The following is a 26,250-nucleotide window of genomic DNA, read 5'->3' on the forward strand; positions in this document are numbered from 1 at the left end:
TCACATCGACCTTTTTACTAAAATGACCAAATAGAAGAAAATATAGCACCCTAAAACATATTGTTATAAGTATGTAATATTGATAATAAACTCTTATATAGTCAGCTGCACGCCATCCCATTTGCTGGAAAGTATGACTACTGTTATACGTCAACCATTGAAAGTATTGGATATCACTCTCGAGAATGTTTTCTTTACATCAACACACAGTGTTGCAAGGATCACTTCTATGGCCAGCTAAATGTCCTTCCAGTGATCTGATAAAACTTCTGATTGAAAGGATGAAAAAACTTGTGCAATTTGTTAATGACCAGGGGATCCACTTCCGGGTGTATCCGTCCCTTGCTGCCTGCCAGACACTTGTTAAATACAATGTTAAACCGCAGACAGTAGAACCCCCTTGTGGCATTAAAGTATAAATTATACTGGCTTATTCTGGGAGGCAGATTCAGAAACTTCTCCACTAGCTGGAGTTCAGGTAACGGCTCAGTTATGAGACGATCGCCATCCACAATGTGAAATTGTTCAATGGGGAAGTACTTGAGCCATCTCTCCAGGTGTTTTGTGTATATACTAGTTCTCACAGCCTTGTATTTGGTGTTTACCTCGCAGGTAGTGGGGTCAACTGCTAGCTTCTCAAATTTGTAGTAGGTTTTGTTCTTCCTTTCCTTTCCCTCCAGCACCTGAGTGTAATCTGAAATGGCTCGAGTTGTTGGCTCTCTCACAATGATCAGCAGTTTGATGGACGAGTTCATTTTGTAAATTCTTTCGGGGACTTCCTCAGTGATGAAGTATGCTGGGCTTTTCTCAATAGTGATCTGATAAGGGTAAGAAAACGGCATTTTTTTCCTGTACCATTCAATACCCTTAGCATAGTTTTCATCATTGTCAAAAAAATGGATTTCCTGTGAGGCTTTGACTACAGCTGGGTGTAAGTTCAGCATTTCGAGCAGGGCACGTGTTCCACCCTTGCGAACACCAATAATAATGGCCTGGGGAAGCTGTTGCACCATGTTGTGTAGTCTGATTTGTTCCTTTGTTGCATTGCCTCTGCGTAAGTCATGTGAGAAGCCTCGCTTGTACTGTAAAGCACGAAGCATGATTTGCTCTTGGTCCCCAAATTGACCTTCTATGGGACATGTGGGCTGGAGTCTGTAATAAAACAAGCATAGTCAGTGAAGCTCTATTGGTTATCAATACATTCACAATGGATTCTACAATGGCCGTGCAATCCACTCCTACACATTACTGCCCAGCGGCAAAAGTGAAAATGACCCCAATGGTACTTCAGGCAGGCCGGTGGGCCAATTGGGTCAAACTGCCTTCAAGAAAAAGATGGCCTTCATGTCTCATAATAAGCATGTTATTTTTAATAAGGGAACACTAGTAACATCATAATCATAATAGGGCTATAGCCCATTCACCGGCCTTCCTGCCTGAATGAAAGATGTGCAGAATTAAACAGCAATGATGGGAGAGATAAAGCAGAGAAAATAGAGAGAAAATCTAATATGTAATACAGTAGTATTAAATAATTTATGCTCAATTTTCCAAAAGCTGTTTAGCATGCATACCTCATAATCTCTTGAGTATTAATTTGAATTTATCACAAGTAGGTTTGCTGTGAATTTTCTGAAAGTGGATTAAATTGGTACATAAAGGGAGCAGAATTTTATTATTGTCAAGTGCCAACATATTTTTGCTGCAGCACAATTAGAATTCAGCCCACATTTGTTTCTCTTCCATTGCTCCTAATGAGAATTATTTATACATCGATTGAACTCCAAGGGGCAAACAGGATTATTTCAACTTTAAGATCATGTCAGCACTATCATTCCTTAGTTGCTATCTCCCAATACCTGTAAACAAGGAATATAAGTTTACAGAAGAGTGGAGACTGAACTCAGTGTGATAAAGAATTGGTACAGAATATTGACTTATTGACTGAGGCAGGTAAATATGTTTTGCAGGGTTACTATTTTATCTGTGTATATATCCATAAAACACCATATGGTTGATTTTAACTCACTGCGTTTGGCGTAAACGGGACAAAAATAGAATTGGATCACTTACTACCCCATTTACACTGGTCCATTGGTTCCACCATCTTGGCTAGGGTCCTGAGATGGAACACCAGCCTGTTTCAAGCTGGAGGCCACTTCTAATATGCAAATCAGAATCCTCTAATGTACAAAGGAGTCAAATTGCAATTTTGACATACAAATGGGTGGAACATGCACTGCAGACAGTCCGTTTCTTTCTACCAGGCACAAACTGCCTAACCAGCAGTTGTTAAAGGGATCACTGGAGGCCACTCAAATAAATGGCCCAGGCAATGTTTATTTATTTTTTTGGTGGGCCAGGAGGGACAGAAGTGCTCCATATGGGTCTATAAATGTTTTTTTGGCTTATTTACACCTGTCGGAGTCTCCTCCCATGATCACCTTTTCTCTCCTGGGTTCTGTCTCTCGGTTGGCTCAGTATGTGATCTGGTCAATTTCGCGCCCTCCCACAACCAGTGAACTGCAGCAGACCACCCACTTGAATCCCACAGCTTGCAAATGAGGCCCAGGCCTCAGAATGGCATGGACTTCACGCTGTCAACAGCTGACACATCTCTCCCACCACCTGTCCCTTATCTACCTGAAGTTAAAATCAGCCCTCGTATATTCCATAACAATAGCTGATACATTGTAGTATGGATATTAATAGCTGGCTTTAGGTAGAGCGAATGGCTCTGAAATTCCAGTCAGAAGCTTCTTTTGGACGAACGCCTCCGACCTGAGAATTTTTTACGAAAGTACCTGGTGGTCCCGGTGACGCCTTAGATTCCGGTCAGAGGCCTTCTCTTCCCGCGTGTCCACGTCTTCCAGGTACATATGGAGAAGCTGGAGTCATGTGGGTCTGGACAACCAATCACGGTACAGTATTCTCATTGATAGTAATGGGAACTCCATAACTCCAAGTTCTCATTGCTATCAATGAGAACAAAAACACCCAAACACAACACAACAAACAAAAAAACACCTCACAATTCCAAAACCAATTGAAATTAAAGTTAATCAAATGTTTTATAAAAAAAAAATATTTGGGGGATTTCTTCTTTATGTCTTTTAATAGGGTCCAAAATAAACTTACCGCAATGGACAGGGCCCCCACTCTAAAAATGTGTGATTACATTTTATTTTTATGTGTTTTAAAACTCTTACGTTGGTAGAAATAGGCTATACGCTTGCTTTTATCAGGCATAAAAGTTTTAAGGACCAAATTTCCCAATTTCGCCCGTGTGACTGTCCTTGCTGCGGGGATGCGGAGGATCTGTCAAGAGAAATCTTGACAGATCGGAAAAGCTTTTTTTCGGCGCGTGTGCATTGCGCCCCGAAAACCGGCTTTTGTGAGGCCTCGCCAGGTCCTTACACACTCCGTACGGACCCGGCGAGGCCAGAATTTTAGCCCCAATGTAATCAGTCTGGTGAGAAAAGAAAGTTGTGAGCAAGGGCACGTGCCTTAAGGTGGGACATTAACTGTCAGTTAAAGGAGTGGGACATGCTGGAACCAGAGCCAGCAGGTACTGAAGGATTGAAAGGACATGAAGGAAAATTCTTCAGTTTAGTTCTGCTGATGATCAATTCTGTTACTGTAGTTTGTTTTCAACTACAAAAATGACACTATATTGGTTTGTAGACACAAATTTAAATTAATTAATTAAACAAATCAATGTTAAAGTAAGTACTCAGGATGAACTTGTATGGAAGTTATCAAATCATGTTCAATTACTTACCATAATTCACTACTGGTCACTGGCACATCCGCCATTTATTTCCACCACTGGTTTGGCGACACATGTTATATATGCAGACTATAGATATACTCTCTGTGTAGTCACTGTTTGGTTGCATAAGATGGAGACTTGTTAATTGATGTAGTATCAATAAGGTTTACACTGTGTGTATACTATGCTGGCACCATTAGAGGGTGCAATTGATATAGACCAGGAGTTCCTGCCCCTGTGGCAGAGGCTGTCCACCAGAGGGCACTGCAGTGGGAGACCTGAGGGTTACCTGCATAGGTGTGCAAGGCCCAGTATAAAAGGCTGCCCACCATTCTTGTGCCTCACTCTGGAGTTACGAATAAAGGACCAAGGTCATTACAGTTTGAGTACAACATATTGCCTCGTGGAGTCAGTCATAAGTGCATTACAGACGTAACAACTGGCGACGAGAATACGGACTTTCACGCGATTATGGCTATCTTTGGTACACTAAAAGACCGCAGAGGGTGATGATTGGGATGCATTCATGGAAAGGCTCGAGCAATATTTTGTGGCAAACGATCTGGCAGGGGAGACAAACACATTGGTGGAGAAGCGCAGGGCTATACTGCTGACCAGTTATGGGCCCGAGGTTTATCGCCTCATCAGGGAATTGCTGCCACCCACGAAGGCCAAGGATAAGACATACGGTGAGCTGACTGAACTAATTCGCGACCAACTAAAACCAAAAGAGAGCATCCTCACGGCCAGGCTCAGATTCTACACTCACCGCAGACCTGAGGGCCAGGAGATTGCAAAACATACTGCCGACCTCAGGAGACTTGCGGCATCATGTGATTTCGGCACGCACCTCAACGAAGCATTGCGAGACTTCTTCTTTATGGGAATTGGTCACGAGGGCCTCCTTCACAAGTTATTATCTGCCGACACCACTGTCAACCTGCAGAAGGCCATCACCATCAGTCAGGCGTTCATGACCTTGACCTGCAGCACCAAGCAAATTATTCATCCTGTGGACTCAAACCCGGCAAGTACTGTACACAGAATGGTGCCTTTCACAGGCAAGGCTGTAGAACGTGGCTTTGCCCAGGGCAGAGAGCACAGACCTCAGGTTTCCAGAACTCAGAGTCCGCCGAGGGGTGCTAATAGAGTAGCACCATGCTGGTGTTGCGGAGGAAACCATAGTGCTCACCAGTGTCAGTTTGCTGAGTATATATGCAAAGCCTGTAATACGAAGGGCCACCTCCAGCATATGTGTAAAAGAAATATGACTCACTGTCTAGCAGAGGAGTTGGTAGATGACTTTAAATCCAGCAAGAAGTATGATGATTTGGCCAGAGAGACAGCTCAGCCCCAAGAAAATGTGTATGGAGTGTATACCTGCACCACCGATTGTCCTCCAATGAAGATGGAAGTCGAGATAAACGGTGTTCTAGTCTTCATGGAAGTGGACACGGGAGCGAGCCAGTCGATGATGAGCCAGGATGCCTTTGAGAGGCTATGGAACGAAAAATGACCTAAGCTGGTTCCAGTACAGGAAAAGTTGTGCACCTACACCAAGGAGCTGATCCCAGTGTAATCCATAATGGCGTGGTGCACAAGTTACCTCTGTGGATTGTTGCAGGTGATGGTCCAACGCTACTCGGAAGAAGGTGGATGGGGAAGATCCAGTGGAAATGGGAAGACCTCTTCACTCCAGCAATTGATGTCCCCTGTGCTCAGAGGCAGAGCAAAATCTCACTTTCGCTTTGGCCAGGCACCAGAGAACAGACCAGCACAGCACCTGAGGCACGGACCATCCATCACGACTGCGTGGCAATGATCCGACCGGAACAACCTAAAAGTACCTTCCTGGCTCCAGTGGCAGAACTCCTGGGGAGGAAGATCGAATTATGTCGCCGGTATGCCAGCGGTCTGCATTGGACAGTATGTTACCGAGTAGTCGATTTAGATCAACTTTCGCTTCGATGGACTGAACTGCGCATGATGTTTTTTCCTGTGTTTTTCACAGAACTGTTTTACCCGCAATTTCGGGAGTCAGGGGTCACCAGTGCATAGAAACATAGAAACATAGAAAATAGGTGCAGGAGTAGGCCATTCGGCCATTCTAGCCTGCACCGCCATTCAATGAGTTCATGGCTGAACATGCAACTTCAGTACCCCATTCCTGCTTTCTCGCCATACCCCTTGATTCCCCCTAGTAGTAAGGACTACATCTAACTCCTTTTTGAATATATTTAGTGAATTGGCCTCAACAACTTTCTGTGGTAGAGAATTCCACAGATTCACCACTCTCTGGGTGAAGAAGTTTCTCCTCATCTCGGTCCTAAATGGCTTACCCCTTCTCCTTAGACTGTGACCCCTGGTTCTGGACTTCCCCGACATTGGGAACATTCTTCCTGCATCTAACCTGTCTGAACCCATCAGAATTTTAAACGTTTCTATGAGATTCCCTCTCATTCTTCTGAACTCCAGTGAATACAAGCCCAGTTGATCCAATCTTTCTTGATATGTCAGTCCCGCCATCCCGGGAATCAGTCTGGTGAACCTTCACTGCTCTCCCTCAATAGCAAGAATGTCTTTCCTCAAGTTAGGAGACCAAAACTGTACACAATACTCCAGATGTGGCCTCACCAAGGCCCTGTACAACTGTAGCAACACCTCTCTGCCCCTGTACTCAAATCCCCTCGCTATGAAGGCCAACATGCCATTTGCTTTCTTAACCGCCTGCTGTACCTGAATGCCAACCTTCAATGACTGATGTACCATGACACCCAGGTCTCATTCCCCTTTTCCTAATCTGTCACCATTCAGATAATAGTCTGTCTCTCTGTTTTTAACCACCAAAGTGGATAACCTCACATTTTCCAACATTCCATTGACTCTGGATCAGTTCCTATGGAGTGGAAGGTAGCCAATGTAACCCCACTTTTTAAAAAAGGAGGGAGAGAGAAAACAGGGAATTATAGACCGGTCAGCCTGACCTCAGTAGTGGGTAAAATGATGGAATCAATTATTAAGGATGTCATAGCAGTGCATCTGGAAAATGGTGACATGATAGGTCCGAGTCAGCATGGATTTGTGAAAGGGAAATCATGCTTGACAAATCTTCTGGAATTTTTTGAGGATGTTTCCAGTAAAGTGGACAAAGGAGAACCAGTTGATGTGGTATATTTGGACTTTCAGAAGGCTTTCGACAAGGTCGCACACCAGAGATTAATGTGCAAAGTTAAAGCACATGGGATTGGGGGTAGTGTGCTGACGTGGATTGAGAACTGGTTGTCAGACAGGAAGCAAAAAGTAGGAGTAAACGGGTACTTTTCAGAATGGCAGGCAGTGACTAGTGGGGTGCCGCAAGGTTCTGTGCTGGGGCCCCAGCTGTTTACATTGTACATTAATGATTTAGACGAGGGGATTAAATGTAGTATCTCCAAATTTGCGGATGACACTAAGTTGGGTGGCAGTGTGAGCTGCGAGGAGGATGCTATGAGGCTGCAGAGTGACTTGGATAGGTTAGGTGAGTGGGCAAATGCATGGCAGATGAAGTATAATGTGGATAAATGTGAGGTTATCCACTTTGGTGGTAAAAACAGAGAGACAGACTATTATCTGAATGGTGACAGATTAGGAAAAGGGAAGGTGCAACGAGACCTGGGTGTCATGGTACATCAGTCATTGAAGGTTAGCATGCAGGTACAGCAGACGGTTAAGAAAGCAAATGGCATGTTGGCCTTCATAGCAAGGGGATTTGAATACAGGGGCAGGGAGGTGTTGCTACAGTTGTACAGGGCCTTGGTGAGGCCACACCTGGAGTATTGTGTACAGTTTTGGTCTCCTAACTTGAGGAAGGACATTCTTGCTATTGAGGGAGTGCAGTGAAGATTCACCAGACTGATTCCCGGGATGGCGGGACTGACATATCAAGAAAGACTGGATCAACTGGGCTTGTATTCACTGGAGTTCAGAAGAATGAGAGGGGACCTCATGGAAACGTTTAAAATTCTGATGGGTTTCGACAGGTTAGATGCAGGAAGAATGTTCCCAATGTTGGGGAAGTCCAGAACCAGGGGTCACAGTCTGAGGATAAGGGGTAAGCCATTTAGGACCGAGATGAGGAGAAACTTCTTCACCCAGAGAGTGGTGAACCTGTGGAATTCTCTACCACAGAAAGTAGTTGAGGCCAATTCACTAAATATATTCAAAAGGGAGTTAGATGAAGTCCTTACTACTCGGGGGATCAAGGGTTATGGCGAGAAAGCAGGAAGGGGGTACTGAAGTTTCATGTTCAGCCATGAACTCATTGAATGGCGGTGCAGGCTAGAAGGGCTGAATGGCCTGCTCCTGCACCTATTTTCTATGTTTCTATGTTTCTATGTTTATCCACATTATACTTCATCTGCCATGCATTTGCCCACTCACCTAACCTATCCAAGTCACTCTGCAGCCTCATAGCATCCTACTCGCAGCTCACACTGCCACCCAACTTAGTGTCATCCGCAAATTTGGAGATACTACATTTAATCCCCTTGTCTAAATCATTAATGTACAATGTAAAAAGCTGGGGCCCCAGCACAGAACCTTGCGGTACCCCACTAGTCACTGGCTGCCATTTTGAAAAGTACCCATTTACTCCTACTCTTTGCTTCCTGTCTGCCAACCAGTTCTCAATTCACGTCAGCACATTACCCCCAATCCCATGTGCTTTAACTTTGCACATTAATCTCTCATGTTTAACTTTGCGCATTAATCGCATGCGCAGTGACTTGAAGAGGAAGGAGAAGCAAGCTAATCGAAGGGCAGTTACGTTAAAAACACATTGCATCGTTATAAAATATTCATAACAACAAATAATTCTACAATTTGAAGAATAAGACATTTTTAAAAATCATAACAACAGAAATATTATGGAAATGTTAAAAAAAAAATCAAAGCGCAGGAACATCGAGGAGGATGGGAGGTTGAGGAGCCTGCCTTCGACGAGACGGAGTTACCTGCCTTTCTTGAGCATATAACAGAGAGGTACACCGAGCCAATGAAAGGTGGTTGTGGAAAGCCCCCCGGCAAAGGAGTACAACAGGATATGGGACGAGATCGGGGAGGCTGTGTCCTTCAAAAGTACCATGATACGCACCGGGGAAAGGTGCCGTAAGAGGTGAATGACCTGGTGAGGGTAGCAAGAGTAAGTAAAAATATTATTTATGCATCCCACAAGTGCCATGTGCCATGTAAATGTAGGTTCAGTGTCACACGGATTATGTTATTTATCTTAAGGTTATAGCGATGTATTTGTGCTTTTAGACAATGACAAGAGGATCAACGCAGTGTTTTTTAATGTGTTTGTGTGTGTGACCCCTGTGTGTTTGCGATGTTAAATGGATTGAACATTTTTACTTTGATTTACTTTATATTCTGCAGAAGAAGGCATCTGCAATAGCAGCTGATCAGTGGCGTACGACGGGGGAGGACCCACAACCCACGAGCCTCTGACTGACATCGATATCTGTGCCCTGTCCATGATTGGGGATAGCAACCTTGCCACCACCGGCATTGGAGCTGACTCACTCACACAAGATGGTCAGTTGAATAAAATACTGTGTGTGTTGCGGTCCTCTCATGTCATGTAATCTAACTGTAACTGTAATGTTGGCCTGATGTAATGTAATGTAAGTTTATTGCATTGTAATGTTGGCCTCATGTGATGTACTGCAATGTTGGGGGCATGTAATGCAATGCATATATGTATTGTCTGTCTGTGATATGTAATGCAGTACTGCAGCAGTGCTGGACATTTAAGTAAGCCTGCGCTATGTCACTGTACTATGTACTTATGTAACCCTGACCCCCTCCCCTGGTGCCAAACTTTAAAAAAATGTTGTTTTGTACTTCCAGACTTGGACGATTCAGACCACACCAACACAGAGGGACCCACTGCCTCCACCTCTGGCACCACCCAGCCCTCTCCCAACTTTAACACTGGCAGAGATGAGGAAGACGAAGAGGAAGAGGAAGAGCCGCTGATCCTGGAGCCAATGGAGGTGGAAGTGGTGGTGGAGACGGAGGAGGATACACCAGCTCCATGTTGGCCAGCTGGAACATCCTCCACCACTGAGTCTGTATTCAGGGCATTCCCCCATGACTCCTCTGATTTTGCGGGACCAAGCCGTGCGCAGCAAAGCACCCCCAGTGTTGCAGCGTCTTTGCCGCAGTGACAGAGGTTGGTGCAGGAAAGGTTGGTTGCTGTTGGCGTGTACCAGGACATGGTGTGTCTGTCCGCCAATGTTGACATAGGTTGAGAGCTGCTCAAGGCCATGACTATGATAGACGCAAACGTCGCGGCTCTATCAGAGCGGCAGTCGAGGTATATGTCGCGTATGATCACCGCGATGGAGTGAACCGCCGATGCCATCGAAGCCATGCGGCAATCGACGGGATTGGGACATGGCGCAGAACCCCCCCCCCATGCCATAGTAGTCAGGTCGACAACACCTGAGGGTGATGAGCTGACATCATCTTCCAGCCCTGAAGCCGTGTCTTCTTTTGAGGCCCCATTTATTGCACCTGCAACATCTGACCTCCAACGACAGCAACAGCCCTCGGTGTATGGTGCTGCACGCCAGCTTGGTACCATCACGGGGAGGTCCGAGCTCAGGGGCAGTGGAAAAGGGAAGGGCGGGAGTAAGAAAGGGGGGCATAGTTCCCAGGGTGGTGGAGCACGCGGTCGAGGTCGAGGGCAGTAAAGGGTCTTTTGTTGTACTTGTTCATTGAATAATTGAAGTTTGATTTGTAAAGGTATATTAAAGTTGTAAAAGCTTTGTTAAAATTGTTATTAAAGTTGTAAAAGCTTTGTTAAAGTTGTTATTATAGTTGTTAAAATTGTTACAGTTGTTTTATAGTTATAAGTTTTACCAAGTTTTAAAATTGTTGTATATTTTTGAGATTTTTACATAAACATTTAAATTGAATTTAAGCACTCTTATATAGTGTCAAACGTTTGGGGTAACAATCATCAGGGTCCTAAACGCAGCTCTTCACATTCAAGCAAAGCATTCATTTATGAGCTGCTGACGTAACAATTTTGCAGTGACATATGCTCCGTGTGCCCTCCGCTGTGGTGTTGGGATGGGTGGTGCCATGGGTTCATCTGGAAGCTCCTCGTCATCCTCCTGCCCCTCATTTTCCTCTTCTTCCTCCTCTGTCTCCTGCACTCTCTCCTCAGGTGGTCCTGGAATTCCTGACCCCGCATGATCGCTAAATTATGCAACACGCAGCACACCAGTGTGAACTGAGCAACCTGCTCAGGGTGGTATTACAGCCTGTCTCCCGAGTGGTCCAAACATCAAAAGCGCTGCTTCAGCACTCCAATTGACTTTTCGATAATATTACGTGTGGCTATATGGCTCTTATTATATCATTGTTCGGCTTCTGTGTGAGGGTTCCGCAGGGGAGTCAAGAGCCAGGTGGCGAGGCCATACCCTTTGTCCCCCAGCATCCAGCATTCAGCTTGTGGCTCAGGTCAGACACAGTGCTCTTACGCAAGATGTGCGCATCATGGATGCTCCCTAGAAAATTGGCATTCACTGCCATTATGTGCTGTGTATGGTCGCATACAAGCTGCAAGTTCAGGGATTGAAATCCCTTATGGTTTCATAGAAACATAGAAACATAGAAAATAGGTGCAGGAGTAGGCCATTCGGCCCTTCTAGCCTGCACCGCCATTCAATGAGTTCATGGCTGAACATTCAACTTCAGTACCCCATTCCTGCTTTCTCGCCATACCCCTTGATCCCCCTAGTAGTAAGGACCTCATCTAACACCTTTTTGAATATATTTAGTGAATTGGCCTCAACAACTTTCTGTGGTAGAGAATTCCACAGGTTCACCACTCTCTGGGTGAAGAAGTTCCTCCGCATCTCGGTCCTAAATGGCTTACCCCTTATCCTTAGACTGTGACCTCTGGTTCTGGACTTCCCCAACATTGGGAACATTCTTCCTGCATCTAACCTGTCTAACCCCGTCAGAATTTTAAATGTTTCTATGAGGTCCCCTCTCATTCTTCTGAACTCCAGTGAATACAAGCCCAGTTGATCCAGTCTTTCTTGATAGGTCAGTCCCGCCATCCCGGGAATCAGTCTGGTGAACCTTCGCTGCACTCCCTCAATAGCAAGAATGTCCTTCCTCAGGTTAGGAGACCAAAACTGTACACAATACTCCAGGTGTGGCCTCACCAATGCCCTGTACAACTGTAGCAACACCTCCCTGCCCCTGTACTCAAATCCCCTTGCTATGAAGGCCAACATGCCATTTGCCTTCTTAACCGCCTGCTGCACCTGCATGCCAACCTTCAATGACTGATGTACCATGACACCCAGGTCTCTTTGCACCTCCCCTTTTCCTAATCTGTCACCATTCAGATAATAGTCTGTCTCTCTGTTTTTACCACCAAAGTGGATAACCTCACATTTATCCACATTATACTTCATCTGCCATGCATTTGCCCACTCACCTAACCTATCCAAGTCGCTCTGCAGCCTCACAGCATCCTCCTCGCAGCTCACACTGCCACCCAACTTAGTGTCATCTGCAAATTTGGAGATACTACATTTAATCTCCTCATCTAAATCATTAATGTACAGTGTAAACAGCTGGGGCCCCAGCACAGAACCTTGCGGTACCCCACTAGTCACTGCCTGCCATTCTGAAAAGTACCTGTTTACTCCTACTCTTTGCTTCCTGTCTGACAACCAGTTCTCAATCCATGTCAGTACACTACCCCCAATCCCATGTGCTCTAACTTTGCACATCAATCTCTTGTGTGGGACCTTGTCGAACGCTTTCTGAAAGTCCAAATATACCACATCAACTGGTTCTCCCTTATCCACTCTACTGGAAACATCCTCAAAAAATTCCAGAAGATTTGTCAAGCATGATTTCCCTTTCACAAATCCATGCTGACTTGGACCTATCATGTCACCTCTTTCCAAATGCACTGCTATGACATCCTTAATAATTGATTCCATCATTTTACCCACTACCGATGTCAGGCTGACCGATCTATAATTCCCTGTTTTCTCTCTCCCTCCTTTTTTAAAAAGTGGGGTTACATTGGCTACCCTCTGCCTCCTGTAATGGTGCTGGCAGGGCAATATGGGTACAGTCAACAGCACCCTGCACCTTGGGGAAGCCAGCAATATGTGCAAATCCCAAAACTCTCTCTGTGCCTCCCTGGTCATTGGGAAGTTTATAAATTCCATCTGGCATGCATTCAGTGCTTCGGTTACCTGCCGAATGCACCGATGAGTAACGTACCGAAAAATAGATCATATGTCCCCAGCTGATGTCTGAAAAGAGCTACATATGTAAAAGGAAAGTGCCACAGTCACCTTCATCTCGACAGAGAGTGCAGTAATGTTGGTGGTACTGGGTTGCAGGTCTGCCTTTAGGAGCTGGAAAGTCTCATTAATCACCTCTTTTCAGAAGCGCATTCTTCAAATGCACTGTCGATCGGTCAGGTCCAAGTATGAACGCTTCTCCCTGAAAATCCTTTGTGGGTAAGGCCTCCTCCTCATCATCATTCTGTGACCATCTCCATTACCCTGATAACTCTGCTCAATAAACCTTCTCCCATCTGGTTCCTGCATTCGACAAGCAGTCAGCAATATAGGCTGAGATAGTACAGGCCCCATTCTTTTCAAATCTCCACAATATTTTTCGATGAAAAAAATATAACTAAAATGCCTTCTATCTTAATAAGTTACTCAGTAACAATAAAAATACCTTTTCCACTCTAAATTGCACTGTAAAATCACTGGTTACCTCAGAAATACTGAGGTGCTGCTTTTGCTGACTGTTCCTGATTTTAAAATGGCGGCTCTGAGCACTACCGCCCATTTCTGCCCACTTAACATCGCGTAAAACCATCTTTTCCAGGACAGTATGCAGCTCCGGTGGTATGTCGGTGGTATGCCATGAAAATCGGACTTTTTGGACAGTATGCAGGCGGTTCTGCACGGCAGCTGGTGTGCATACCGCTCGGCGGTATGTCAATGATGAATATTCCGCCGAGCAGTATGTCGGTGGTATGAAGATGTTTTTTGACCAAAATCGCATTTTGGGGCGGTACGCGGGCAGTAGGTGGGCATTGGGGGCGGTATGTCGACCAATTTTGTCTACTATGCATTGTAACTAACTTTATGCTCGTGATATTCTTTTAAAGTTTGAACAGCCAAATAAAGGGCACATATAAATGTTTGACAATTGCAACTGAGACTGAAATGGCCAGCACTAATGTAATTCTCTTCTAACTTATAATCATTAGTGGTAGATAATTAACTACAATAGAATGATCTAATCTAATTCATGGAAAAGTCTCAACTTCTTAGAATTCAATTTAAATATCAGTGGAAACACTGTGCTTTCTTAGAAGTAAGGCATATGTACTATGGACATCTGAACTACACGGTGGGTATAGATTGGTAACTGAATTACTATGGCTCTGTTAACAGAGCAAATGGACCCAGCCTGTCCTTTTAGGGAATTAATGTGCAACGTCCTACACATATCTCTTTGAGCCAGTATATTTGATGCATAAAATGCAGAATCCTCTTTGCCTATCCTCTGACAATTAATTGAAGTCCATTTTTCATTTTCTTTTCTACTCTGCACTTGGTATTAGCTCGGTACATAAGGAAAGGCCCTGGGTCCTAAAATTACTAGTTTGAACCAGTGTCTTCTAGTTCTACTCCCACAGTTTAATTTAAAGTAATAAAGGGTTAACTATTTCTATACACTGAACAATCTTATACCTCAAGAAGATCACCTGCTCAAGTGTTTCTGGACTTTCTTTAAACTCTTCATCTCTTCTCTGTACTGCCTGAAGTGTCTAAATGCCTCTTTTGTTTCTTGTGGGGGAAATTTTACCTTGAAAAAACAGGTGGGTTTGGAGCATGGGGTAGTTAAATTGTTAAAAATTGCAACCTCGACCTGAACCTGTCTCCAATTCGCCATTTCCGGTTTGAACGGAGGCATGACAGGGGGTGGACAGCCAACCCACAGACAGGAAGCAGGACGTCAATTTAATGATTACAATGAGGCTGGACGTCTCTTTTTTAATCTCCACTTTGTGTTTAGCTGTAGCTGGTTAGGTTTTACACACATCGTAGTAGTAGCAACTCTGTTGGTCAGAGTATAAACCAGGAAATAGTACGGGCTTGTAAAAAGGGAACAGCAATAATCATGGGTGATTTTAACTTCCATATTGATTGGACAAATCAAATTGGTCAGGGTAGCCTTGAGGAAGAGTTCATAGAGTGCATAAGCGATGGGTTCCTTGAGCAGTATGTAACGGAACTAACCGGGGGCAGGCTATCTTAGATCTGGTCCTGTATAATGAAACAGGATTAATAAACAATCTCCTAGTAAAGGATTCCCTAGGAATGAGTGATCATAGCATGGTTTAATTTCAAATTCAGATGGAGGGTGAGAAAGTTGGATCTCAAACCAGTATACTAAGCTTAAATAAAGAAGATTACAAAGGTGTGAGGGCAGAGTTGGCTAAAGTGGACTGGGAAAATAGATTAAAGTGTAGGACGGTTGATGAACAATGGTGTACATTTAAGGAGATATTTCATAACTCTCAAGAAAAACATATTCCAGTGAGGAGGAAAGGGTGTAAAAGAAAAGATAGCCATCTGTGGCTAACTAAAGAAATAAAGGATGGTATCCAATTAAAAACAAGGGTATACAAAGTGGCCAAAACTAGTGGGAGGACAGAAGATTGGGAAGCTTTTAAAAGCCAGCAAAAAATGACTAAAAAATGATTAAGGGAAGATAGACTATGAAAGTAAACTTGTACGAAATATAAAAACAGACAGCAAGAGTTTCTATAGGTATATAAAAAGGAAAAGAGTGGCTAAAGTAAATGTTGGTCCCTTAGAGGATGAGAGCACGGAATTAGTGATGGGGAACAGGGAGATGGCAGAAATTCTGAACAAATATTTTGTATCAGTCTTTACGGTAGAGGATACTAAAAATATCCCAACAGTGGGTAGTCAAGGGGCTATAGGGGGCGAGGAACTTACCACAATCACAATCACTAAAGAGGTGGTACTCAGTAAGATAATGGGACTAAAGGCGGATAAATCCCCTGGACCTGATGGCTTGCATCCTAGGGTCTTCAGAGAAGTAGCGGCAGGGATAGTGGATTGTAATTTGCCAAAATTCCCTGGATTCTGGGGCGGTCCCAGCAGATTGGAAAACTGCAAATATAACGCCCCTATTTAAAAAAGGAGGCAGACAAAAATCAGGAAACTATAGATCAGTTAGCCTAACATCTGTGGTTGGGAAAATGTTGGAGTCCATTATTAAAGAAACAGTAGCAGGACATTTGAAAAGCATAATTCAGTCAGGCAGAGTCAGCATGGATTTATGAAGGGGAAGTCATGTTTGACAAATTTGCTGGAATTCTTTGAGGATGTAACGAACAGGGTGGATAAAGGGAAACCTGTGGATGTGGTGTATTTGGACTTCCATAAAGCATTTGACAAGGTGCCACATAAAAGGTTAATGCACAAGATAAAAGTTCACGGGGTTGGGGGTAATATATTAGCATGGATAGAGGATTGGCTAACTAACAGGAAACAGAGAGTTGGGATAAATGGTTCATTCTCGGGTTGGCAATTAGTAACTAGTGGGGTGCCGCAGGGATCAGTGCTGGGCCCCCAACTATTTACAATCTATATTAACAAGTTGGATGAAAGGACTGAGTATAACGTAGCCAAGTTTGCTGATGATATAAAGATGGGATGAAAAGCAATGTGTGAGGAGGACACAAAAAACCTGCAAAAAGACATAGACAAGCTAAGTGAGTGGGCAAAAATTTGGCAGATGGAGTATGATGTTGGAAAATGTGAGGTTATGCACTTTGGCAGAAAAAAAATCAAAGAGCAAGTTATTATTTAAATGAAGAAAAATTGCAAAGTGCTGCAATAGAGTGGGACCTGGGGGTCCTGGTGCATGAAACACAATAGGTTAGTATGCAGGTACAGCCAGTGATCAGGAAGGCCAATGGAATCTTGGCCTTTATTGCAAAGTGTAAAAGCAGGGAAGTCTTGCTACAGCTATACAAGGTATTGGTGAGGCCACACCTGGAATACTGCCTGCAGCTTTGATTTCCATATTTACGAAAGGATATACTTGCTTTGGAGGCAGTTCAGAGAAGGTTCACAAGGTTGATTCTGGGGATGAGGGGGTTGACTTATAAGGAAAGGTTGAGTAGGTTGGGCCTCTACTCATTGGAGTTCAGAAGAATGAGAGGTGATCTTATCGAAACGTATAAGATTATGAGGGGGCTTGACAAGGTGGATGCAGAGAGGATGTTTCCACTGATGGGGGAGACTAGAACTAGAGGGCATGATCTTAGAATAAGTGGCTGCCCATTTAAAACAGAGATGAGGAGGAATTTCTTCTCTCAGAGTGTTGTAAATCAATGGAATTTGCTGCCTCGGAGAGCTGTGGAAGCTGGGACATTGAATGAATTTAAGACAGAAATATACAGTTTCTTGAGTGATAAGGGGATAAGGGGTTATGGGGAGTGGGTGGGGAACTGGAGCTGAGACCATGATCAGATCAGCCATGATTTTATTGAATGGCGGAGCAGGCTCGAGGGGCCGTATGGCCTACTCCTGCTCCTATTTCTTATGCTTGTAAAGCCCGGCAGTTACAGCAAAAGAAGGACTGCTGCATCCAGTAGCTAAGTGCCTTTATACCTACCTCCTGGATCCAGGGACCCTGCCGAGCCCACACCCCGTGATCGGAGACCCCCTCATGAGGCCTCCGATCGCCTTCCCAGAACTCCCCCACCCACTGATGATCTTGATACCGGCCCCGATCCTCCGGTGGCCGGCCTCTATCAGCCCTTCCCGCCCACGATCCTCTGGAGGGCCCGATCTGCATTATCTCCTGCCCCGCTCCTCCGGAGTCTATGATCTTCATTGTTCCCCCACCCCCATGATCCTCCGAAGGCTGGCACTGGCTCCCACCCAATCCCTCCCTCCCTCTCTCCTTTGTGCAGCTTAGTGTCACAGGCCTACCCGCCTGGAGCCAGCCAGCCTCGCAATTCGGCCCTGGTACCAGAACTGAGTCCTGAAGTGCCCCACTTAGTACTGACCTCCCACCGACATAACTCTTCTAACAAGTACACATTGGGTTAGAAAATGCATAGCGTCCCGTTTGGGGTGAAACTTTTGCGGGAGCGCAGTCCATTTCCAGTGGACATGAACTTCCAGTTTAGTGCTTCAGGAGGGAAATGGAGTGCTAAATCAAGTGCTGCCACTGCCCTTGGAGCACTAAGTGGAGCAAGAGGGGCAGAATTGACAGAGCGCTGCACAGTGTCCCATGCAGCGCTGCAGAAAATAACAGGCTCCTTCTCTCCCTTAAAGGGAAGGGCCATTGCTGACGTGCTATGAAGGTAAGCCTGGGAATGATGGGCGACGGGTCCTACGACCCACGAAGAGCAGCCTCAAGCACGCCATGGGAAACATTCAAAAAGCAGTACAGAGGGCTCAAAATAAAATTTTGGCCTACCTGGCCACCAGTGCCTTTAGGTTGCACTCCCCAAGCGGCCGGCTGAGCTCATAATGCCTCCTGCACCCAGTGGTGCTGCAGGTGGTGGAAGGGAATTTAGCATCCAGGGCCTTAATGAGGCGCTGCGCACTGGATGACGTGACGATTTCTGGGGCGCAGTAGATTGTGGCAATAATGTTTTCCGCCAGCGCTAATCTGCATGGGAAGTTCACGGGCGTCGGTACTTTCATCGCACCTGGTCGTAAAGCCGTTAGTGCCCCGTTATCAACTCTTCCCCGGAGGCGCTAATTGGAGGCCAATTTCTCCCTTATTGTTTTCTACCTTTCAGCTAGTTTCTTAGTTATTCCTAGGTTATACCCTGAATTCCTACAGCTTTGTGTTGTGTGGAATTTATCAAAAGCCCTCTGGAAGTCAAGGTACAGCATGTCATCGGGATTAGCACAATCCACTTGGATTGTCACTTCCTCAAAGAGGTTGAGGAGGTTAGTCAGGCAGGATCATTTCCCTCTGAACCCATGCTGACTGCTATGTGCAATTTGGCTGTGACTATACTTCAAAAGTTCTTCATTTGGGACAAAGTGCCTTTTGGTTGCGCTCCCCAAGCGGCCAGCCGAGCTCACAACGCCTCCTGCAGCTGCTGTTATTGACACCCAGTGGTGCTGCAGGTGGTGGAAGGGAATTTAGGATCCAGGGCCGTAATCGGGTGCTGCGCACTGGATGACATCAAGATCTCTGGGGCACAAAAGGTGCTATATAAAGGCAAGTTATTTCTTACTTCTTTCTCAAATTTACTCCTGATAATAAATTTCATTATTTTACATGGATTGGAAATAAGCCAAAACACCACTTGCACTTAAATAGCACCTTTAGTGTGGAAAGATTCATGGGTTTGTCACTGCCTGGTTTGTCAACCTTTTTGTATAGGGGCGCCACATAGGCCTGTTGTCAATCTACCAGACTCTCTCATAATGATCGTCAGTACCTCGCAAATTCCATCCCTAGTCTCTGTCAACACTGGGATAAATACCAGCTATCCCTTGGGATTTATTTGTTTTCAGCCTGTTTAGCCTATCGAGAACTTCCATCTCATTCATAACAAAGTCATTGATTTTACTTGGGATATTTTTGTTTGGCAAGGACATGTTACTCAAATCTTCCCTTGTGAATACTTGGAGGGGAAAGTCATTCAGAATATTTACTATGTTGTGCTCATCCTCTGTCTCGAGCCCGTTTGCATCGTTTGTGCTTTTCACCAGTCCTCTGACTGCCCTCTTGCTGTTGTGCTACTGAAAGAATAGTTTTTACTGTTATGCTTAGCCTCAGCTGCTATGCTATTCTCCCCCGAGGTCTCTGTTTGCCCACCCTTTTAATATGTTTCTGCAGTTTCACCTTCAATTAGCGCTATCTCTTATTCTCACAGAGAATCTGCCAATTCCTATACAATGGGCTAGATTTTCAGATTTTGGCAAAAACGGTAGATTTTCACCAAAATTACTATTTTCGCTGCATTACCGTTTTTAGGCCGAACTTTTGGCCATTACATCTGCGCCATTGGTAAAGTTGGCATTGTATGAGGATTCGCGGCGCAAACCGCGGGTTTCGGCCACTTTAGTCCGCGGCCGGTAGCATTGCGAGAGAGGCCTTGGGTGGGAAGGAAAAAACAAAACAAAATTGCAAAAAACATTCACAAAACCTTTACCTACTAAATCGCTGAAAAAGAATTAAAAAATAAAAACTTTAACTTACCTTTTTCGCAGATTTTCATACTTACCGCTGCTGGCAGGGTTGCACCGACAGGTTTGACCTGGTCGGTATTCTGGGCGCAGAGTATGGGTCCGGAGAGAGCCGAAAGTACGACGGTAATGCAATCCGTGGCGTTGCATGTCATTTCACGTTGAAGCTCCTCTCCCCGACAGTACGTGGAAACGCCGCCGCAAAAAGGTGCCCGAAGTTCCCGCCAACTGGGTTTTTCGCCACAGAGGGTCAAATCATGGCGAAAACTCGGTCGCAAAGTCAGCGAAAATCTAGTCCCTTGGGTCTTAATTGAAACAAGTCACACATACCCCTCAATTTTCTCTCCTCCTCCCTGAAGGCAATGGTTAATGCTGGGCTATGGCTCCACTGTGTGCCGACATCCCTCTGATACATCAGACAAATAACCATTCTTTGTGTATGAACTTGGAGACCAAAAGGTCACAAGCTATTAACTGTGTAGGGACCACAGCCGAGAGCAACTATGCCCTCAATTCACATCCACACACACATTTACTATCTAATAGTGGTCGCTAGATTAGGATCAGGAGCTAGGAACCTGACAATTTTTTCCCTTCCCTGAGGCTAATAGTAATATCCCTCCACCTCTTTGGCTGAGATCAGCTAAGTCAGTAAAATCCATGGATCAAATCTGGGATTTTATTCGTTTGTGTGTAAGTATCGCACTAGGTAGTTTGTTTGCCTAATGTGGCATGAGTGGAGCCGAAAGTAATTTTTCTCATTCTTTCTGGAGCTGAACTAAAACCTTCATCTTCTTTTATGAACATAGAAATATAGAAACATAGAAAATAGGTGCAGGAGTAGGCCATTCGGCCCTTCAAGCCTGCACCACCATTCAATATGGTCATGGCTGATCATGCAAGTTCAGTACCCCATTCCTGCTTTCTCTCCATACCCCTTGATCCCTTTAGCCGTAGGGGGCACATCCAACTCTCTTTTGAATATATCTAACGAACTGGCCTCTCAACTTCCTGTGGTAAAGAATTCCACAGGTTCACAATTCTCTGGGTGAAGAAGTTTCTCCTCATCTCGGTCCTAAATGGCTTACCCCTTATTCTTAGACTGTGACCCCTGGTTCCGCAAAACACTAATCCTCGAGTCCAGAAAGTCTTGAAATGAATGTTCAGCCATGAATAAAGCCTTGTGATCTGGACATGTAAGATCTATATCATTTCATAAACAGTATCTACAGTATCTCACCAGTGCAAAGCTGATTCAATCTGTGATATCAGGAGAAAGAGCCAAAGCCAGGCTTCACACACTCCATAGGAGGAACAGGAAATAACAGGTTTTCTATGTCTTATAAATAATAATGAAAGAAATGAGCTTTAAATCATATTAACATGATGTCAGTATATGACACACAGCTGACATAACTACATTAAATTTCTGTTTAAATTATTGAGCATGTCTGCCTTACAGAACAATTACAGAAATGGATTTCATCAAAGATTTATTGATTCTAATCATAAATTACAGCATTCTATTTATTGCTAGTAACAGTGGGAGCAGTCAGTGAAATATATCAATTTCCTTTTCAATATCTAACAGTTCTCTTCTTCTACTATTGATTAACAATTCTTGCAATTTTCTTCTCCTTGCTGCTGTGACTTGTCATTTACATATACTATTCTGGGGATCAGTATCTTGACCATTCCCTCAGACAGAACATCTGTACACCATCAGTAATGTAAAATGTGTTCATTCTGATCCCATTGACATCACGCCATTTAGTGTGAATGTGCAAAGTAACCCAATTTGAATTTGTAAGTCCCTTGCAAATAGTGTCAGGTCAATCTTACTATGGATTGCGTTGGGTTAAGTTGCTTTTTAAAAAAAGAAAAAAAACTAGAAAAATACTATTTTTGTAAAAATACTCACAAAAATGATTACATTTTTACTGATGTGGTTATTGTAATAGGTGGTTGCCCAGAAAGCACTTTTAAAGTTCTAAAATATAATGAATTAGAAATGCAGATTTCTGCTGATCACATTGGAAATAATTGGAAGTCAGATGGGATGATAATCTGAATTTATCTGGTGTCAAGTTGTGTGAAATGCTATAGTTTGACATACACCTCATGTCAATGCGGCAGTAGGTCAGTCCATTTATGTGTCAGACACAGTGTTGTTGATCAATCAAGCCAAAACTGATGACCGATTCCCCCTTTCAGATGCACGACAGAATTGGCAAAACCATTCCTCTTTTTTTGTTTTTTCGTATTTTTAAATGAATACATTCATAGGCTAACAAGCTCTATTGGAGATTTTGGATGTGAAGAGTCGGGGGGAGGGGCAAGTAAGAGACAAGACTTTTACATCATTTACAACATCTGTAAATGTCAGGCTTCAGGCTGGAATGATATGTGCAGGATAAGAGAGAAAACAATTTATTTTAAATATGAGTAGCTTGATGGTGAAGTGCAGAATTAAAAAGTAATACGGATTTTCTTTTTTACCTCTTTTAATTTTAATTCTGTTATTTTTATTTAAACTTATTTGAAATATTTCCAACTCTGTCTTATCCCTTTCTTGTTCCTTATTTTGGTTCTTTATATCTTTTCACCTGGAGTTCTCCTCCTCTCCTTGTTGACTTCACTGTAATTACAATTAATTTCAGGACGTTTATAGTAATGTCTAATGTTGACCAGAGAATGATAACAAACAAGGATACTTCTAAACACTTCGGCCAAGAAATCTCCTTGCAGTCCGTTTGGGGCTGGTAATATCAGCAAGGCGGGACTTTTTATGCCAGGCACGGAAGTCCCACCCCACTCTCAAAATTGGTTTACTGCCCCCAAGAGGAAGTGGAGTTAAAAAAAAACGTGCTCCACTTCCCCTCTGGGGTGTTAAGGGGGCGGACGGGCCGGGAGCGGGGCGCAGTGATATGCACTGGGCCGCGCAGCGTTGCTGTGTAGGAGGGGCTCTCCTTTTCATTAAAGGGGAGTGTCCAAGCTGCTAACTCTGCGGGGCCCTACCTGGACCACTGGAGACCGGGGTACTGTGTAATCAGCCCAGCCCTCAAGCAGTGTGCTGGGCTGCTAGATCGTGGCACGGACCCTAAATTCAAAGCAGCAACGGGCTGCAACAAGTAAGCCGGCACATTTTTATTGACCCGCCCGCCACCTCCCTTTAACTTGCCTCCCATGAGCCTCCTGCCGCCCGGTTCACATCCCCTGAAGCTATTGCTGTCATCGCCCAGTGCAGCTTCAGGGGGCACGGGTCAATTTTTGCTCCGGGGCAAAACGGGGCGCTGCGCACGGTGATGACGTCGTCATCGCTGGTGCAGCAGAACGGGGCACTATCGGTTAACACTGCCGCTAAACCCCCACGGAATGAATTTGGAGCGGTTTTATTATAAATGCTTTTTTTTATGTGCTAGCAGTGGAATTGTTTGATTAATTTCTGCTGAATTTCTGCTAACATTTAGATAATGTAATTGTCAACTTAGCCTAAATCGATACATTTAAATTCTGAATTTTATAATGAAATTAGAGAGGGCACAGAGCATTGCTTTAGTCAGATCTCGTGCATATCGGGAGCAAGGATACTTGCAGGGCAAGATTTGTGATATTTACACATATCTTGCCTAGCAAATGTCCTCAAAAATCTTGCGCCTGAAAAAGCAAATGTATAGCCTACTTTTAAAGGTGCAAGTGTTTAAAAATACACAAAAAAATTTTAAATAAAGTTATAAAAACACATTTTATTGTTAAAAACTCTCCCCACAAAAGTAAGTTCATTTTCAGGCATAATTAAAAAAAACTTTTTTAAAAGTCGGGAAAATATATTTTTTTATAAGAACTTTAATTTATGAATCTTAAATATGTAGTGTATTTTTCTATTTTTTATTAGTGTTTTGTGTGTTTGGATGGGAGTTCTCATTCACAATAATGAGAACTCCAACTTACGGAGTTCCCATGATTATGAATGAGAAAATACTGTACCTTGATTGGCTGCCTAGAGCCATGTGACTCCAGCTCCAGGCCTGCGCACATCCCGACGTGCATACGCTCCGATGCATAGGAGTGACGGTCTCAGGATCGGAAATTCGTGCGGGCGCAGCAGGAACAAGTAGGTGTGCATCTTTTTTAACTTTTTCAGTCGTTTGCCCACGGGAAGACCTCGATCGGAATTTCAGGCCCATTTAAGTAACTTGGATGTGGGTGTACAGGGCACAATATCAAAATTTGCAGATGACAAAACTTGGAAGTATAGTGAATAGTGAGGAGGATAGTGATAGACTTCAAGAAGACAAAGGCAGGCTGGTGAAATGGGCGGACACATGGCAGATGATATTTAATGCAGAAAAGTGTGAAGTGGTACATTTTGGTAGAAAGAACGAGGAGAGGAAATATAAACTAAAAGTACAATCCTAAAGAGGGTGCATGAACAGAGAGACCTAGGGGTCAGGGCAGGTTGAGAAAGCAGTTTAAAAAGTTTATGGGATCCTGGGCTTAGTACAGAGTACAAAAGCATGGAAATTATGATGAACCTGTATTCGCCCTCAACTGGAGCAGTGTGTCCAATTCTGGGCACTGCACTTTAGGGAGGGTGTGAAAGCCTTAGAGAGGGTGCAAAAAAGATTTAAGAGAATGATTCCAGGGATGAGGGACTTCAGTTACGTGGATAGACTGGAGAAACTAAGGTTGTTCTCCTTGGAGTAGAGAAGGTTGAGAGGAGATTTGATAGAGGTGTTCAAAATCATGAGGGGTCCGGACATAGTAAATAGAGAGAGAAACTGTTCCCATTGGCAGAAGGGTCGAGAACCAGAGGACACAGACCTAAGGTGATTGACAAAACAACCAAAGGTGTCATAAGAAAAAATGTTTTTACACAGTGAGTGGTTGGGATCTGGAATTCACTGCCCTCAAGGGTGGTGGAGGCAGACTCAATCACTGCTTTCAAAAGGGAGTTGGATAAGCACCAGAAAGAAAATAATTTGCAGAGCTACGGGGAAAGAGTGAGGGAGTGGGAATAGCTGAAGTGCTCTTGCACAGAGCGGCATGGGCTCGACAGACCGAATGGCCTTTTTCTGTGCTATAACCATTCTATGATTCTATATGATTCTAACTGAAACTTATGATATGCAGAAAAAAATACAGGTAATACAACACAAATGTTACCCTTTCATTGTGAAAAGAGAATAAGCATACTAACCTATCCAAGCTCCCAACTCTGGCAACTATGTATAAGAGACTTCCAACAGCAAGGCTGCCCAGCACAAAGAGCTTCTGTCTCAGCAACGCCTGCTGTTTGAATAGCATGGCCCTCCATCAATCTTCAGGACTGCTTCTTCAGCCTACAGTGACCAGAGAGTAAAAGCACCAATCAGAAATGTGGAAATCCATAGGCTACCATTAATTAGAATTCAGTTGATCAATCATTTGGTTTTTAAAGGTTAAGTAAGCATATACTTTAAAAATATGGAACCGGTAGATAACCGTTAGATCAATAGTTTTCTCCCATAATGAAGAATGATGATCCAGAGTAAAGGTTCCAGGCGAGTCCATTCATTATTTAGCTGTTTACACTTTAACAATAATGTACAGTGCCAATTTGTAAGACATGGCTGTATTCCTTTGTAGTTAACTCTTATCAATCATGACATTTGTTGTGCCAACTCTATGTAGACCAGAAGGACTAATCTGTGTCTTGGACATGAGAAAGTTTTGATTTTTTCAGTAATGATACTGTAGATTTAAAAGGGGCACTGCTGCTATAACTATCAGATGAGTGAAGCACCTGGAACATCATTCAAACTCCCATCAAATTCATCATATTGTCTGTTGGATTCAGTTCACATTGTAGCAGATGTTGAAACAATCTAAATTTTCTAAGAAACTTTTATTTTATTTCGCAGTATGACATTTGCTAATCTAGAGGCCAATTTTCCACATTGTTGCTTTTTGGCACAGTTGTACAGGTACATCCGATTTTTTAGTGGCCAACTGCGCCAAAAAAGTTGCAAGTCTCGCCGGAATAAACTTTCATTTTGAAGTGGCGCAGATTGTCCTTAAGCTCTGTGGGTGGAGCTTAAGGTCTGCGCAGAAAAACTGAGGTTGCCAGGGTAACGAGAGACACACTGAAGGGCTGAGGCTGCAAAGTGAAACATACAAGATGCA

At 43.9% G+C, this 26,250-nt stretch overlaps 1 protein-coding gene across 1 annotated transcript; it reads right to left on the reverse strand.

Moving 5' to 3' along the window:
* Positions 1-227: 227 nt before the first annotated feature.
* LOC139266857 (heparan sulfate glucosamine 3-O-sulfotransferase 5) lies at positions 228-25,392 on the reverse strand. The gene is made up of 2 exons (XM_070884464.1): positions 25,286-25,392; positions 228-1,152 (listed from the first exon to the last, which is right to left on the reverse strand). Exons 1-2 carry the CDS (start codon positions 25,390-25,392, stop codon positions 228-230), a joined length of 1,032 nt encoding a protein of 343 aa, XP_070740565.1.
* Positions 25,393-26,250: the final 858 nt, after the last annotated feature.

This window comes from Pristiophorus japonicus, chromosome 7 (assembly GCF_044704955.1).
Source record: "Pristiophorus japonicus isolate sPriJap1 chromosome 7, sPriJap1.hap1, whole genome shotgun sequence".
Classification (NCBI taxonomy): Eukaryota; Metazoa; Chordata; class Chondrichthyes; family Pristiophoridae; genus Pristiophorus; species Pristiophorus japonicus.